The following is a 15743-nucleotide window of genomic DNA, read 5'->3' on the forward strand; positions in this document are numbered from 1 at the left end:
TGAGACTACTAGGTTGTCTCCCCTGTGTTGAGACTACTAGGTTTACTCCCCGTGTAGAGACTACTAGGTTGTCTCCCTGAGACTACTAGGTTGTCTCCCTGTGTTGAGACTACTAGGTTTACTCCCCGTGTAGACTACTAGGTTGTCTCCCCGTGTAGAGACTACTAGGTTGTCTCCCTGTGTAGATTACTAGGTTGCCTCCCCGTGTAGAGACTACTAGGTTGTCTCCCCGTGTAGAGACTACTAGGTTGTCTCCCTGAGACTACTAGGTTGTCTCCCCGTGTAGAGACTACTAGGTTGTCTCCCCGTGTAGAGACTACTAGGTTGCCTCCCCTATGTATTTGTTTCAGATGATCTGTGGCACCCTCCTCCAGCCCCTGGTCTACTTGATGGGGGTCGAGTGGGAAGACGCCGCTCTTGTGGCCCAGCTGTTTGTCATCAAGACTTGTATCAATGAATTTGTGGCTTACGAGAGACTGGCCACGATGATCAAAACACGGACCCATTGTCTTGATGGCCCTAAGTTAAAGGTAGATAAAGTTGCCATTAGATTCTCATCGGACTACACCCCCCAAACATCTCAATTACTTTCAAACACCCCAAATATGACATGAACGACCCTCAAACATCTCAATTACTTTCAAACACCCCAAATATGACATGAACGACCCTCAAACATCTCAATTATTTTCAAACACCCCAAATATGACATGAGCGACCCTCAAACATCTCAATTACTTTCAAACACCCCAAATATGACATGAACGCCCCTCAAACATCTCAATTACTTTCAAACACCCCAAATATGACATGAACGACCCTCAAACATCTCAATTACTCTCAAACACCCCCAAACATCTCAACCACCCCAAACATGAGATGACCCCCACCCCCAACCACCTGACCAAGCCTATGGACGTCTAGGTGAGGTCCGAGCTCCTGGCTACCTATGCACTGTGTGGGTACGCGAACCTCGGCTCTGTGGGCATCCAGCTGGCGGCGCTACGCTCTGTGCTGCCCAGCAAGATCAACCTCGTCTCCCAGCTGGCAGTCTCGGCGCTCTACGGCGGCATGCTGACCAACATGATGACCGCCTGCATCGCAGGTACAGGCGGGGCGTGGAAGGCTGAGGGCTTGACAGGGGTCATGTAGGGTGAGGGGTTGACAGGGGTCATGTAGGGTGAGGGGTTGACAGGGGTCATGTAGGGTGAGGGTCATGCAGGGCAGAGGTCAGTAGGGTGAGGGTGGTGAGGGGGTCATGTAGGACAGAGGACATGCAGCAGAGAGGATGTAAGGCATTAAGTCTTGTACCACGTTAAGAGAAGATAGTGTTCGTTAACTCACAAGTTAAAGACAGTTACAAATACTACTGACGTTTCGACCCAAGGTCTTGTACCATGTTAAAAGAGGGCATTAAAAAATTATTTATTTCCAGGTTTGCTTCTGACAGATTTACCCCCAAACTCATCATGTGAGGGTCAAGGTCAACCGAAAAACACATCATTCTGACGATCAAGGTCAACTGAAAACCACATCAATGTGAGGGTCAAGGTCAACTGAAAAACACATCAATGTGAGGGTCAAGGTCAACTGAAAAACATATCAATGTGAGGGGAACAATGGTGCTGCAAAGACTATTTTTATGTGATGTAATTTACTTAAGTGTGTAATGTCAGTACACATGCACAAGTGAACCTATTTCAGTACCCAGTACAGTCTATTCCCCAGTATATGTGTACATAAATAATGTCCTTACAGTCTATTCCCCATTATATGAGTACATAAATAATGTCCTTAGTCTATTCCCCAGTATATGTGTACATAAATAATGTCCTTAGTCTATTCCCCAGTATATGTGTACATAAATAATGTCCTTAGTCTATTCCCCAGTATATGTGTACATAAATAATGTCCTTAGTCTATTCCCCATTATATGAGTACATAAATAATGTCCTTAGTCTATTCCCCATTATATGAGTACATAAATAATGTCCTTACAGTCTATTCCCCAGTATATGTGTACATAAATAATGTCCTTACAGTCTATTCCCCAGTATATGAGTACATAAATAATGTCCTTACTCTATCCCCCATTATATGAGTACATAAATAAACTAATATCAGGACTAACTTTTGACAAGATATTAGATACGACAGGACAATAAGAATGATGAGTCACGCAAATCTTGACAAAACTCAAGTTTCAAGTCAAATTTTATAACACAACTAATTACAAAAAGGTAACAAAAACATAAGCAAATAAAAACTTGTATCAATGTTTCTCTAACATTGTTTGCTATAAAAATATGAAAGCATTCATACAAGCAGGAACTATATTTACATAAACCAGCATCATTCCCTACCTCATACAATCATATCATCATCTCTTCCATATCACCAACATCATACAACAATCATATATCAAGTCATCTCTTCCATATCACCAACATCATACAACAATGATATATCAAGTCATCTCTTCCATATCACCAGCATCATACAACAATGATATATCAAGTCATCTCTTCCATATCACCAGCATCATACTACAATGATATATCAAGTCATCTCTTCCATATCACCAACATCATAAAACAACGATATATCAAGTCATCTCTTCCATATCACCAGCATCATAAAACAACGATATATCAAGTCATCTCTTCCATATCACCAGCATCATACAACAATGATATATCAAGTCATCTCTTCCATATCACCAACATCATACAACAATGATATATCAAGTCATCTCTTCCATATCACCAGCATCATACAACAATGATATATCAAGTCATCTCTTCCATATCACCAACATCATAAAACAACGATATATCAAGTCATCTCTTCCATATCACCAGCATCATAAAACAACGATATATCAAGTCATCTCTTCCATATCACCAGCATCATACAACAATGATATATCAAGTCATCTCTTCCATATCACCAACATCATACAACAATGATATATCAAGTCATCTCTTCCATATCACCAGCATCATACAACAATGATATATCAAGTCATCTCTTCCATATCACCAACATCATACGTTATATCAAGTCATCTCTTCCATATCACCAACATCATACAACAATGATATATCAAGTCATCTCTTCCATATCACCAACATCATACGTTATATCAAGTCATCTCTTCCATATCACCAACATCATACAACAATGATATATCAAGTCATCTCTTCCATATCACCAACATCATACGTTATATCAAGTCATCTCTTCCATATCACCAACATCATACAACAATGATATATCAAGTCATCTCTTCCATATCACCAACATCATACGTTATATCAAGTCATCTCTTCCATATCACCAACATCATACGTTATATCAAGTCATCTCTTCCATATCACCAACATCATACAACAATGATATATCAAGTCATCTCTTCCATATCACCAGCATCATACAACAATGATATATCAAGCCATCTCTTCCATATCACCAACATCATACAACAATGATATATCAAGTCGTCTCTTCCATATCACCAGCATCATACAACAATGATATATCAAGTCATCTCTTCCATATCACCAACATCATACGTTATATCAAGTCATCTCTTCCATATCACCAACATCATACAACAATGATATATCAAGTCATCTCTTCCATATCACCAACATCATACGTTATATCAAGTCATCTCTTCCATATCACCAACATCATACAACAATGATATATCAAGTCATCTCTTCCATATCACCAGCATCATACAACAATGATATATCAAGCCATCTCTTCCATATCACCAACATCATACAACAATGATATATCAAGTCGTCTCTTCCATATCACCAGCATCATACAACAATGATATATCAAGTCATCTCTTCCATATCACCAACATCATACGTTATATCAAGTCATCTCTTCCATATCACCAACATCATACAACAATGATATATCAAGTCATCTCTTCCATATCACCAACATCATACGTTATATCAAGTCATCTCTTCCATATCACCAACATCATACAACAATGATATATCAAGTCATCTCTTCCATATCACCAACATCATAGGTTATATCAAGTCATCTCTTCCATATCACCAACATCATACAACAATGATATATCAAGTCATCTCTTCCATATCACCAACATCATACGATATATCAAGTCATCTCTTCCATATCACCAACATCATACGATATATCAAGTCATCTCTTCCATATCACCAACATCATACGTTATATCAAGTCATCTCTTCCATATCACCAACATCATACAACAATGATATATCAAGTCATCTCTTCCATATCACCAGCATCATACAACAATGATATATCAAGCCATCTCTTCCATATCACCAACATCATACGTTATATCAAGTCATCTCTTCCATATCACCAACATCATACGTTATATCAAGTCATCTCTTCCATATCACCAACATCATACGTTATATCAAGTCATCTCTTCCATATCACCAACATCATACGTTATATCAAGTCATCTCTTCCATATCACCAGCATCATTACTTGGGTTGTCCCCCTGACTAGCACACATTGTTAGCTCCCTCTGGCGTTTGATGAGGGCTGCCTTAGCTTTGGCTATGGCTTCAGCAATATCTTCATCCTCCTCTTCCTCGGCCGGCCCCCAGGGGCCATCAGATGAGTCATCTTTAGGCTCAGGTGTGGTTGGCCTGTCCAGCAAGTCACTGTTGTCATTGCTGTCTTCAGGGGGGGCCAACACCTGGTCTATGGCGTCCACCTCCATCTTTTTCTTATGCTTTTTAAATTTTCTGCGCGCAGCTTTTTTTCTGTACAAACAAGTTAATAAAAAGTCTAGTGACAATTTAAGCGCAATTTCCTTAATTAATTTTTTGTGACCGAATGAAAGGATATTTTTGAAAACTTTCTTTGGCAATATTGTTCTAAATTATGGCAGGAATCGATTGGTAAATGTTTCAAGTCGCTAAGTGGTCTGGTTGCTGAGATATGGGCCAAAAACTGCATTTTTTCGAGGTTTTTTAGCTTTTCCAGGAAATCCAGGAAGGAATTCCGGGAATTTTTTTGGCCCACAATCATCCTCGGAACTTGCTTAACATATTTGCTTTTGGAACTAGTCCTCGATATTGCTTCATTGAGGAGGAGATACGACTTAAAGCTGCGGACACACATTGGACACACATCCATCCAGAACGAGTTAATAATCGCAATTGTCCAGTATGGAAATTGCGCTAAAAAAACAACTTGACTATTAGGCTACAACAGAATGAAATATGGGCGGCCAAGAGATGAGAAATTGACACCTACACATTGTATACATCAAAATCTCTTTCCCAATGACAACAAAATGTGTTACTAGCATATCAATCTTGTGATGCTGCGGTCTAGTCTTACACACTAGAGTGACTAAACATTTTAGTAGGGTTTCATCAATGCATTATCCCTGGTGGCAAGTGCTCTTTAAAACAAATGTAGTGGCCCAATGTATCCCTCAAGTGCTCTTTAAAAGGGGCACAGATCTCTAAAGAAAATAAATTTCTTACATTTTTCTTCTCTCTTGAATGTTTTTCTTCCACTGTAGCTGGTCTGCCTCAAACAACTTTTGTATGGTTTCACTGGGGACACTGGAGTCAGACTTGAGCAACTGTATGTACACTCCACCAGGGCTGCGGCGTCTGTACCCATCCTACAACATATGGTACATACAACATATAACTGGTACATACAACATATAACTGGTACATACAACTGGTACATACAACATATAACTGGTACATACAACATATAACTGGTACATACAACATATAACTGGTACATACAACATATAACTGGTACATACAACATATAACTGGTACATACAACATATAACTGGTACATACAACATATAACTGGTACATACAACATATAACTGGTACATACAACATATAACTGGTGCATACAACATATAACTGGTGCATACAACATATAACTGGTGCATACAACATATAACTGGTACATACAACATATAACTGGTACATACAAAATATAACTGGTACATACAACATATAACTTGTACATACAACATATAACTGGTACATACAACATATAACTGGTGCATACAACATATAACTGGTGCATACAACATATAACTGGTGCATACAACATATAACTGGTACATACAACATATAACTGGTACATACAACATATAACTGGTACATACAACATATAACTGGTACATACAACATATAACTGGTACATACAACATATAACTGGTACATACAACATATAACTGGTACATACAACATATAACTGGTACATACAACATATAGGGCAACTATTACACACAAGACATGAGAGGGTAAACCAAAGAGTGGGCTATTACACACAAGACATGAGAGGGTAAACCAAAGAGTGGGCTATTACACACAAGACATGAGAGGGTAAACCAAAGAGTGGGCTATTACACACAAGACATGAGAGGGTAAACCAAAGAGTGGGCTATTACACACAAGACATGAGAAGGTAAGAGTGGGCTATTACACATGTCATCATGCCACCAGCTGCCTCCACTTGATCTGTCATCTGGTACAACTTGATGGCTGTCTCATGCCCCACGGCCTGCACTATCTGGGCTGAAGAAATACATGCTTCATGTAATCATGGTTTATGTAATCATGCTTCATGTAATCATGGTTTATGTAGTCATGCTTCATGTAATCATGGTTTATGTAATCATGCTTCATGTAATCATGCTTCATGTAATCATGGGTTATGTAATCATGCTTCATGTAATCATGGTTTATGTAGTCATGGTTTATGTAATCATGGTTTATGTAATCATGCTTCATGTAATCATGCTTCATGTAATCATGGTTTATGTAATCATGCTTCATGTAATCATGGTTTATGTAATCATGCTTCATGTAATCATGGTTTATGTAATCATGCTTCATGTAATCATGGTTTATGTAATCATGCTTCATGTAATCATGAACCTACTGTCAGATGAGACTGACAACCTACTGACAGATGAGAGTGAGTGACAACCTACTGTCAGATGAGAGTGAGTGACAACCTACTGTCAGATGAGAGTGAGTGACAACCTACTGTCAGATGAGAGTGACAACCTACTGTCAGATGAGAGTGACAACCTACTGTCAGATGAGAGTGAGTGACAACCTACTGTCAGATGAGAGTGACAACCTACTGTCAGATGAGAGTGAGTGACAACCTACTGTCAGATGAGAGTGACAACCTACTGTCAGATGAGAGTGACAACCTACTGTCAGATGAGAGTGACAACCTACTGTCAGATGAGAGTGACAACCTACTGTCAGATGAGAGTGACAACCTACTGTCAGATGAGAGTGACAACCTACTGTCAGATGAGAGTGAGTGACAACCTACTGTCAGATGAGAGTGAGTGACAACCTACTGTCAGATGAGAGTGAGAACCTACTGTCAGATGAGAGTGACAACCTACTGTCAGATGAGAATGACAACCTACTGTCAGATGAGAGTGACAACCTACTGTCAGATGAGAGTGACAACCTACTGTCAGATGAGAATGAGTGACAACCTACTGTCAGATGAGAGTGACAACCTACTGTCAGATGAGAGTGACAACCTACTGTCAGATGAGAGTGACAACCTACTGTCAGATGAGAGTGACAACCTACTGTCAGATGAGAGTGACAACCTACTGTCAGATGAGAGTGACAACCTACTGTCAGATGAGAGTGAGAACCTACTGTCAGATGAGAGTGACAACCTACTGTCAGATGAGAGTGAGTGACAACCTACTGTCAGATGAGAGTGACAACCTACTGTCAGATGAGAGTGACAACCTACTGTCAGATGAGAGTGACAACCTACTGTCAGATGAGAGTGAGTGACAACCTACTGTCAGATGAGAGTGACAACCTACTGTCAGATGAGAGTGACAACCTACTGTCAGATGAGAGTGACAACCTACTGTCAGATGAGAGTGACAACCTACTGTCAGATGAGAGTGAGTGACAACCTACTGTCAGATGAGAGTGACAACCTACTGTCAGATGAGAGTGACAACCTACTGTCAGATGAGAGTGACAACCTACTGTCAGATGAGAGTGAGTGACAACCTACTGTCAGATGAGAGTGACAACCTACTGTCAGATGAGAGTGACAACCTACTGTCAGATGAGAGTGACAACCTACTGTCAGATGAGAGTGAAAACCTACTGTCAGATGAGAGTGAGTGACAACCTACTGTCAGATGAGAGTGACAACCTACTGTCAGATGAGAGTGAGTGACAACCTACTGTCAGATGAGAGTGACAACTTACTGAAGAGCTCAACCTTGGGTTCAGACAAGCCCTTTGTGATGGCCTCTACCACCTCCAGCAGGCTGCTGTTTGCTGTTACTGTCAGACTTCTCAGTCTGTGCTTGTTCAACCTTTTTTTACCAAAATATTCATTATCTTTACAATGTTTTCTTTTGCGTTGTCTTGTGTCCTCTCTCTTGGTGTCATCAGCAAATATGGAATCATCAACGACATGCACCTTTAGTGCTGGTCTCTCATCTTCCCTGGCTTTGGTGTAGTCGTAGCTTTCAACATCCCTCTCATCCAGTACTGTGCTGCCCACAGAGAAGGACTTCACCTCCTGGGCCAGCACCTGCTCTGTCAGCACAGAGCCCCAGATGTTGTTTCTTTTCTTCACACTGGGCTGTGGGTTAGCTGCCAGCAAAGGGTTGACAAAAGGCACGGTGTAATCTTCATTACCAGCATGAGTTCGTTTCAGTTTGGGGTAGTCATCTTCACTATCACTACTCTCCTCTGAGTTGATGACAATTTGGGGTATTTTGGTGCGATAGATTTGCTGTGGTGGCTGAAATAAAGTTTGAAACATTGTCAATGACGTTGTTCTGGTCTCTACATGGCACTACAAAAATTAATTTATATGAATTAGAACATGGTACCTAAACCCAGTTGTGTTGCCAACCTATGATGGGTCCCTGCACTTTTGGATACATTGTCCATTTTTGTATTAAGAAAATAAAAACTTTAATGAGAACATTTTTAATGTGTTGAAAATACAATTTTTATCACCTCATTAATTAAAAAATAATAATTTTCCCCAACCTTAGAACCTCCCTACAAAGAGTTTAATATCCATCATCATATTGTATTTGGCATCATTGGAAAGCTGGATTTCTCATGTATTTGATAATAGTAATTTCCATCATCTCGGAAACACCCTAAGCTTACAATCGGCTTTACAAATTACACAGAAATGGTATTTTTGTGACCTACTTTTCGATACTTTTTGCTGTTTATCTCTGTAGTTTTTTTATCATTAAAACGCCTTCTACTTTTTTATTCATGAAACAATGCCCACTATATTTTCAGAAGTTGTTCTTTAAGCAAAAATAAAACTTTTGTCACGAGGGAATTGTATTGGCTTTCATAGAAAAAAGTTTATGGTAAATAATAAGCAAATTTTTAAGTTTTTGCATACTAGAAAGAGTGCGATTTTTCAGACCTTGTAGAATTCTGACCAGTAGTTCTATCAAAAAGTTGTAGTGACAAAAATTTTAATATATACTGAAATATAAATATAAGCAGTGTAAATTTGATTGCTACACGTAAATAAATAAAAAAAGCCTTATTGTCTTTAAAAGTACCAAAAAAAAAAAGAAATAAAGGCCACATCTTCCAAGCCTGGTTTCTGTAACGATAATCCCCCAAGTGTGGTAGTTGGCTTACAATCCCGCAAGTGTGGTAGTTGGCTTACAATCCCGCAAGTGTGGTAGTTGGCTTACAATCCCGCAAGTGTGGTAGTTGGCTTACAATCCCGCAAGTGTGGTAGTTGGCTTACAATCCCGCAAGTGTGGTAGTTGGCTTACAATCACGCAAGCGTGGTAGTTGGCTTACAATCACGCAAGCGTGGTAGTTGGCTTACAATCCCGAAAGCGTGGTAGTTGGCTTACAATCCCGCAAGCGTGGTAGTTGGCTTACAAGCTCATGTGAATTAACAATGACCCAAACACAATTTTCTTTTGCTGGTGGGGGGGAGGGGGGGGGGGGGGGGGGGGGGGAGAGAAACAAAATGACATCATCAAATTGGGATAGTGATATCTAAACCAAACTCACAGTGACCCCTATACCCTGTCAGGATTTTCCCCCCATTGACAAGAAAACATGGGCAGGCAATCACAGGAAATCCAAATAAGCTCTACATTAATGTGTTGTTTGTTTTTATATTGGTAAAGGAAGAATACATGTTTTTGTAGCTTGAAAAACTTCACCCCAACGATTTTTATTGGCTAAAAGACAGACCCATTTTACCCTTATCACTTTCTGATGCTTTGCGCTTCGGCGGCATGTGACACACAAATTCTAAACCTAGCTTAATGTACGCAGGATTGAATGATCTATAGTCTTGTATAAAATGTCAATAAATTAATTTAGTAACAACAGCTAAATTCTCAAATTTTCTCCAAAAAGTAGAATGTTCACCAAAATGCACTAAAAATACAAATTTTCTACTAGCATGGTTAGAAAGATCGTCCATTTTCTATTTAAATGCGGAAATATCTTTACAATATCAAACAAGGTGCAAATGGCAAACTGCAATACCAAAACAATGTGTCGTTCGCCGACGCATTTCAAAATTTTTTACCAATAAAATATAAACCCAGCCCCGATCAGAACCCTGATGTGCTTGAATAGAAATCTATTTTTTCTTACGCATTATATCACAATAAAAACAGTTCAATATTAAAGAGAATAGGCCTACAATAAAATGTGAAAATATTTTAGTATTTATAATTTAAAACTAAAGTTAATCTGTAAAATTTCAATATATTTAGTAAAGGTCATGCTGACCTAGTTTTTCGCCAGTAACGTGTTGAGAGAAAAGTACAGAAAATTTCGATAAGAACACTAATAAGAAATGATTATCCGATTTAAAATGTCCAAACTATCTGCTAAATATATAATTCGAGTAGTCTATACAGTTATGGGCTTATACTTTATCAGCCGGTATTTCTTTTTTCTTCATTTACAGGTCGTAATTTGCTAAAAAAAAAAACAAGTCTAATAATAGGACCTTACTTTTAATCTTGGCCCAATTTTAATTCAGAAATGGTGTACTTTTATTAAAGTTTTTCAGCTATCTAACACTAAATTATTTTACCGAGAATATTTCTTTTTAAATGTAGGTTAAATGTAGTTACAAATAACTAACTTTTTTCACATATTCGTAATATTTTATTAATGTTTTGTCAAATACTGACTCAAAGCCGTGTTGAGGCATACAATTTTAACCCCCACCTTATTTTCTCAAATCTAGAAATTTAACTGCATTATTTATAACACTCAATTTAATTTACATAATTAGGTTACATTTTCCCTTTTAAATCGATATAAAAGTGATTATTGTGCATGCAATAGATAGAAGAATTCTAGTGGTTTTGTGAAAGTTGGTAATTTTTGTGAGTTTTTCGTCCTTTCAAATTTTTGGTAAATATGGTGTAGTATGATTTTTAGGACAAAAAATGTAAATCTTTAACTTGCATACAAGTTTTAAAAAATAGGGGCATCAACTGATCTACTCTTTTACTGGAATTAAGTTAGAGAATGGGTATAGTATAGCTGTTATAGATTTTGGGTAATCTATCGTTTTGGGTATTAAAATCGCCGGCGGTTAGTAATGTACAAAAATGTTACCTCATTGTCAAGGCTTTAATAAATGTGTATTGTGATATGTTTGTGTCAAATATTATAGATAAATGAATAATAAACCTAAATCAATCAAATCAATGGCTAAATATATCAATATAGGCCAGAAATTAACTGCGAACAAGATTTGCTATATAAACAGCAGCCATTTGTAAAATAGAGTGGCTTACCCCTGAATCTAGCTCTATAAGTTTATAAAAATAATACTTAAACAAGATGGCTGCTATAGTAAATGAGCATGGTTGCATCTGTTGGAAACATCGCTAGTCTTCATTTATTACTGAAAAGTTTTAATTCAATTGTTTAAAAACTGGACAGGTAGGCCTACATAAATGAAACAACTTGACAAACAAGGAAACATTTTTGTATTTTTTAAAACATAAATCCTCATCAACATGTGAAATAATTATTAAAATTTAAGGAGTCACCTGTTTTTCACATTACAAGTCGCGGGCGATTTTACTAAAAAAAATCTGTTTCTTAAGTAAGTGCATAACTTTTTTTCTAATTGTCCTAGACATAAAATTTAAAATTGGTATCCACGTTCTTAGAATTATTAGTACTATGCAGAAAACCCAAAATTAATTGTCATTAGATCTAGATCTAGCTAGAGTCTATTTCTAGCTATTGTGATGTGTGACTGATTTGAAAAATCAGTTTTGAGTCAGAGTAGTGAGTAGCCAACCACCTACCTACCGTGCAACTGCATTTTTTAAATTTTATTAGCAATTTTAGTTTGTATCCAAAGATTGATCTAGATCTAGATCTAAACGTTATATATAGCATATAATGACCAAAATTTTCATTACTTCGTTTATCTTTTCACCATCTGAATCTGTAATCTCTCCCTCTTCAACGTCGGCAGTGAAACTAGCCATTTTATATTTTATGTCAATAAATTTTACAAGGAAGTCATATTGAACTCTTTTATGCCAAACGTAAATAAAATTTCGTTTGGCAGTAAAACTCTCTAAAATAAAACAGAGCAACGATTGAAATAAATAAAATTTGTAGATCTAGAAAGTAGAAATAGATTTCTATGTCCGATGCCTATCATTTTGTAATTAATATTTCTACCGCGTATATAACTAAACACGTAACAAAAGTTGAGGTTGCTGTGTAAATTACGTCATATTATTTTTTACGTATTATTGTTATAAACCTTACTGCTTTTACGTATATTATTAATATTAGGCTACCAAAACAAAAACAACACACACCAATAAACACACACAATTTTACAATTATTAACAATAAAAGCAAATTATTTCTTAAAAGAGTTTTGTGACTTTTCTTCTGTAACTTTATTTCTGTGACTTTTTTCGATAAAATTTTTCCTTTGAGACTTTTTTCTGTAACATTTTTCCTAGCAAAAAATGTGACTTTTTTCCGTTCACCATATATATATGTATATATATATATATATATATATATATATATATATATATATATATATATATATATGTATATATATACAGTGGCGTAGCCAGGAATTTGTCATGGGAGGGGTTCAAACACATTTCCATAGGTATACAATCATATATATATATATATATATATATATATATATATATATATATATATATATATATATATATATATATATATATATATATATATATAATTATATAGGGGTACCCCCTTGCCTGCGCCACTGTATATATATATATATATATATACATATATATGTGTGTGTATGATATGGCCTATGCCTATAAGTATACATTTGTAAATAACAATGGTTTTACAACATTCATAATTTTGAATGGAGGTATACGATCCCTAAGATGATTCATTTTTGTATACTCCCCAAAAGTATTATAGCATTAAAAACTATATATATATATATATATATATATATATATATATATATATATATATATATATATATATATATATATATATATAGGCCTATATATATAAACAAACAAATGAAAGAAATTTCACATGAAACAATTTTATTGACGTCATCTTTCTTGGCATTCTACACCATGAAAAAAATTGGTGTGAGAAAAATGTGTAGTGTATGGACACAATTGATTTACTAATTGAAGAGATGGAAAACGCATTCATCCAACATGCAAGACACCGGTTATGTTACACATTGAGCAAAATGCAGGTGTCATGTAGTAGAAAATCAACATAAAGAGGAATGGGTTTTAAAAGGCCACTATATTAAATTATAATTTCTCTTTTTTCCATCATGCATCACGTTATGGTAGACTTTTGAACACGAATGTTTTGAGCATTGTTGTAACATTATTAGACCACTAAGCACATAATAATATAAAATATGCACGAGACAAATTTTAAAAAAAATATTCAATAATCATCACATCTTAGTGCAAAACAGTTCAACAAGAAAATGTTTAGACAATGTAATAGGAAGTGTTTTTAGTAGTAAACGTTCATTGTTTGTGGTGTAAAGATGCACGGAAGTAATAATTCTCCCAATTTCCCACGTAGCACATCGTAGGCCCCTATGAAGGCGGACCACATTTTCCTTTAAGTTACTGTTTGGACTCTCCCCTCCCCCCCCCCCCCCCACGTGTGTGACTTTTTGTTTTAACGTTATTTTTTTTAATGATAACATTAAAATAACATGTTAGATGTTGGTTAGCATATGTTAGTGTGTGTATGGGGGAGGGGGGATACGCGAGTGTAAATAATGAAGAGGCTTATACGTTTACTCGATGTAGATTGTCAATAATAGCACAGTTTACCATAAGGTCACTTTTAGAATGGCCAACAACAACTCTGTGAATGAAAATATTAGTGCTTTAACATATGTATATATATATATATATATATATATATATATATATATATATATATATATATATATATATCATATTGTTAGAATTAAAGAATGTTCCATCAGTTTTTCAGTTGACATAACAGACAGTCCTATGAGGACAACAATAGCTTGAACTCGGTGGCTTTACTGATTTCAGCAACATAGACGTTTTATAAATAAAGTTATAAACAGTCTCGGTAACTGTGAAGAAACAAATACAAATAAACCATCTTTCACACGTTACAATTCCATCTAAATTACCTACGGTTAGACCTACAATATGTCTATAAATATCACAGCTCAAAATTTTGGTTTATTATTATTATTCTCAGTAATCGCATTATCGCATACATGTGAGAAATTACGTAATTATGCAATGTCACAGTTGTATTAGTTTATTATTAAAGGAAAGTAACAAGTAATAACAAAAGTCGAGGCTAGTTAGGTTTTTAGAAAAATCGCACTAGTGCGGCTAAAATGTTTGATCTGTTATTTTACAATTTAGCTGAAAAAGATCTGGCAAGTGTTAACATGAGTTATCTCTCTTCTGGCCTTTTTAAAGTTTCGCCCATAAATGCTTTTAAAAGACAAGTTCCAGACTAGATTCTAGATCTAGATCTAGATTAAACCTTTTTGATTATTGCTTATCACTTATTGCTTTTTAAAATGAAAATTTAGAAAATAGCTTGTTGTGAAAATAGACTAGTGTAATTATTATTGTGTTATTATAAAATAAATATTAATTTCATTTTTAATAATAATTATAATAGAATCTAGATTAAAGATTTATGAATAGACTAGATCTAGATCTAGATTCTAGAATCATTAGAGTCTATAAGTCTATATCTAATAACATTAACAATTTTCACACAAAAAAAGTATTTTGCTCTTCCTACTTGTTAATATTCTAAAATTCATTAAATTTTCAATATAAAAATAGTCATCATTAAATTAAAATTAGATCCTACTAAACAAGTGCCTACAAAAATAATTTGTAAAATATAAAATTAATTAAATATGATATTGATATTTAATTATCAAATAGGTTTATGTTATAAAAATCTATTTAATTTTAATATCATGTGATAAATATAACAAGAATTATAAAGATTATATACTATATATATATATATATATATATATATATATATATATAGGCCTATATATATATATATATATATATATATATATATATATATATATCTGATACTGTACAACTGCATTGAAAATAAATATATCCTGGTACATTTTTTAT

The 15743-nt window shown here is 35.5% G+C and overlaps 2 protein-coding genes across 3 annotated transcripts in view; one reads left to right on the forward strand and one right to left on the reverse strand.

Annotated features, from left to right (window-relative positions):
* LOC131956900 (sodium/nucleoside cotransporter 1-like) overlaps nt 1–1868 on the forward strand; it is a 28295-nt gene extending 26427 nt beyond the window's left edge. For both annotated transcript variants that reach the window (XM_059321531.1, XM_059321538.1), the window contains 2 exons: nt 351–530; nt 1436–1868. In XM_059321531.1, the coding sequence (XP_059177514.1) occupies nt 351–530; nt 1436–1447 (192 nt within the window). In that variant the 3' untranslated portion in view covers nt 1448–1868. The remainder of the gene's footprint in view (nt 1–350; nt 531–1435) is intronic.
* A 332-nt stretch (nt 1869–2200) lies between these two features.
* LOC131956846 (phosphorylated adapter RNA export protein) lies at nt 2201–12639 on the reverse strand. The gene is made up of 5 exons (XM_059321460.1): nt 12501–12639; nt 8293–8836; nt 6506–6597; nt 5530–5672; nt 2201–4797 (listed from the first exon to the last, which is right to left on the reverse strand). Exons 1-5 carry the CDS (start codon nt 12567–12569, stop codon nt 4482–4484), a joined length of 1164 nt encoding a protein of 387 aa, XP_059177443.1. The 5' UTR covers nt 12570–12639; the 3' UTR covers nt 2201–4481.
* Between the last annotated feature and the right edge of the window lie 3104 nt (nt 12640–15743).

The sequence above is a fragment of the Physella acuta genome, unplaced genomic scaffold (assembly GCF_028476545.2).
Source record: "Physella acuta isolate Inbredline_101_S28 unplaced genomic scaffold, ASM2847654v3 ptg000079l, whole genome shotgun sequence".
Lineage (NCBI taxonomy): Eukaryota > Metazoa > Mollusca > Gastropoda > Physidae > Physella > Physella acuta.

Bases quoted from the DNA above. Each gene is read 5' to 3' on its own strand.
- LOC131956846 (XM_059321460.1), bottom strand. From the start codon at position 12,569: ATGGCTAGTTTCACTGCCGACGTTGAAGAGGGAGAGATTACAGATTCA. The intron at 6,598-8,292 runs GTAAGTTGTCAC...GTATTTCTTCAG, and splicing joins ACCCAAGGTTGAGCTCTTCA to CCCAGATAGTGCAGGCCGTG. The intron at 4,798-5,529 runs GTAAGAAATTTA...TTGTTTGTACAG, and splicing joins ATTCAAGAGAGAAGAAAAAT to AAAAAAAGCTGCGCGCAGAA.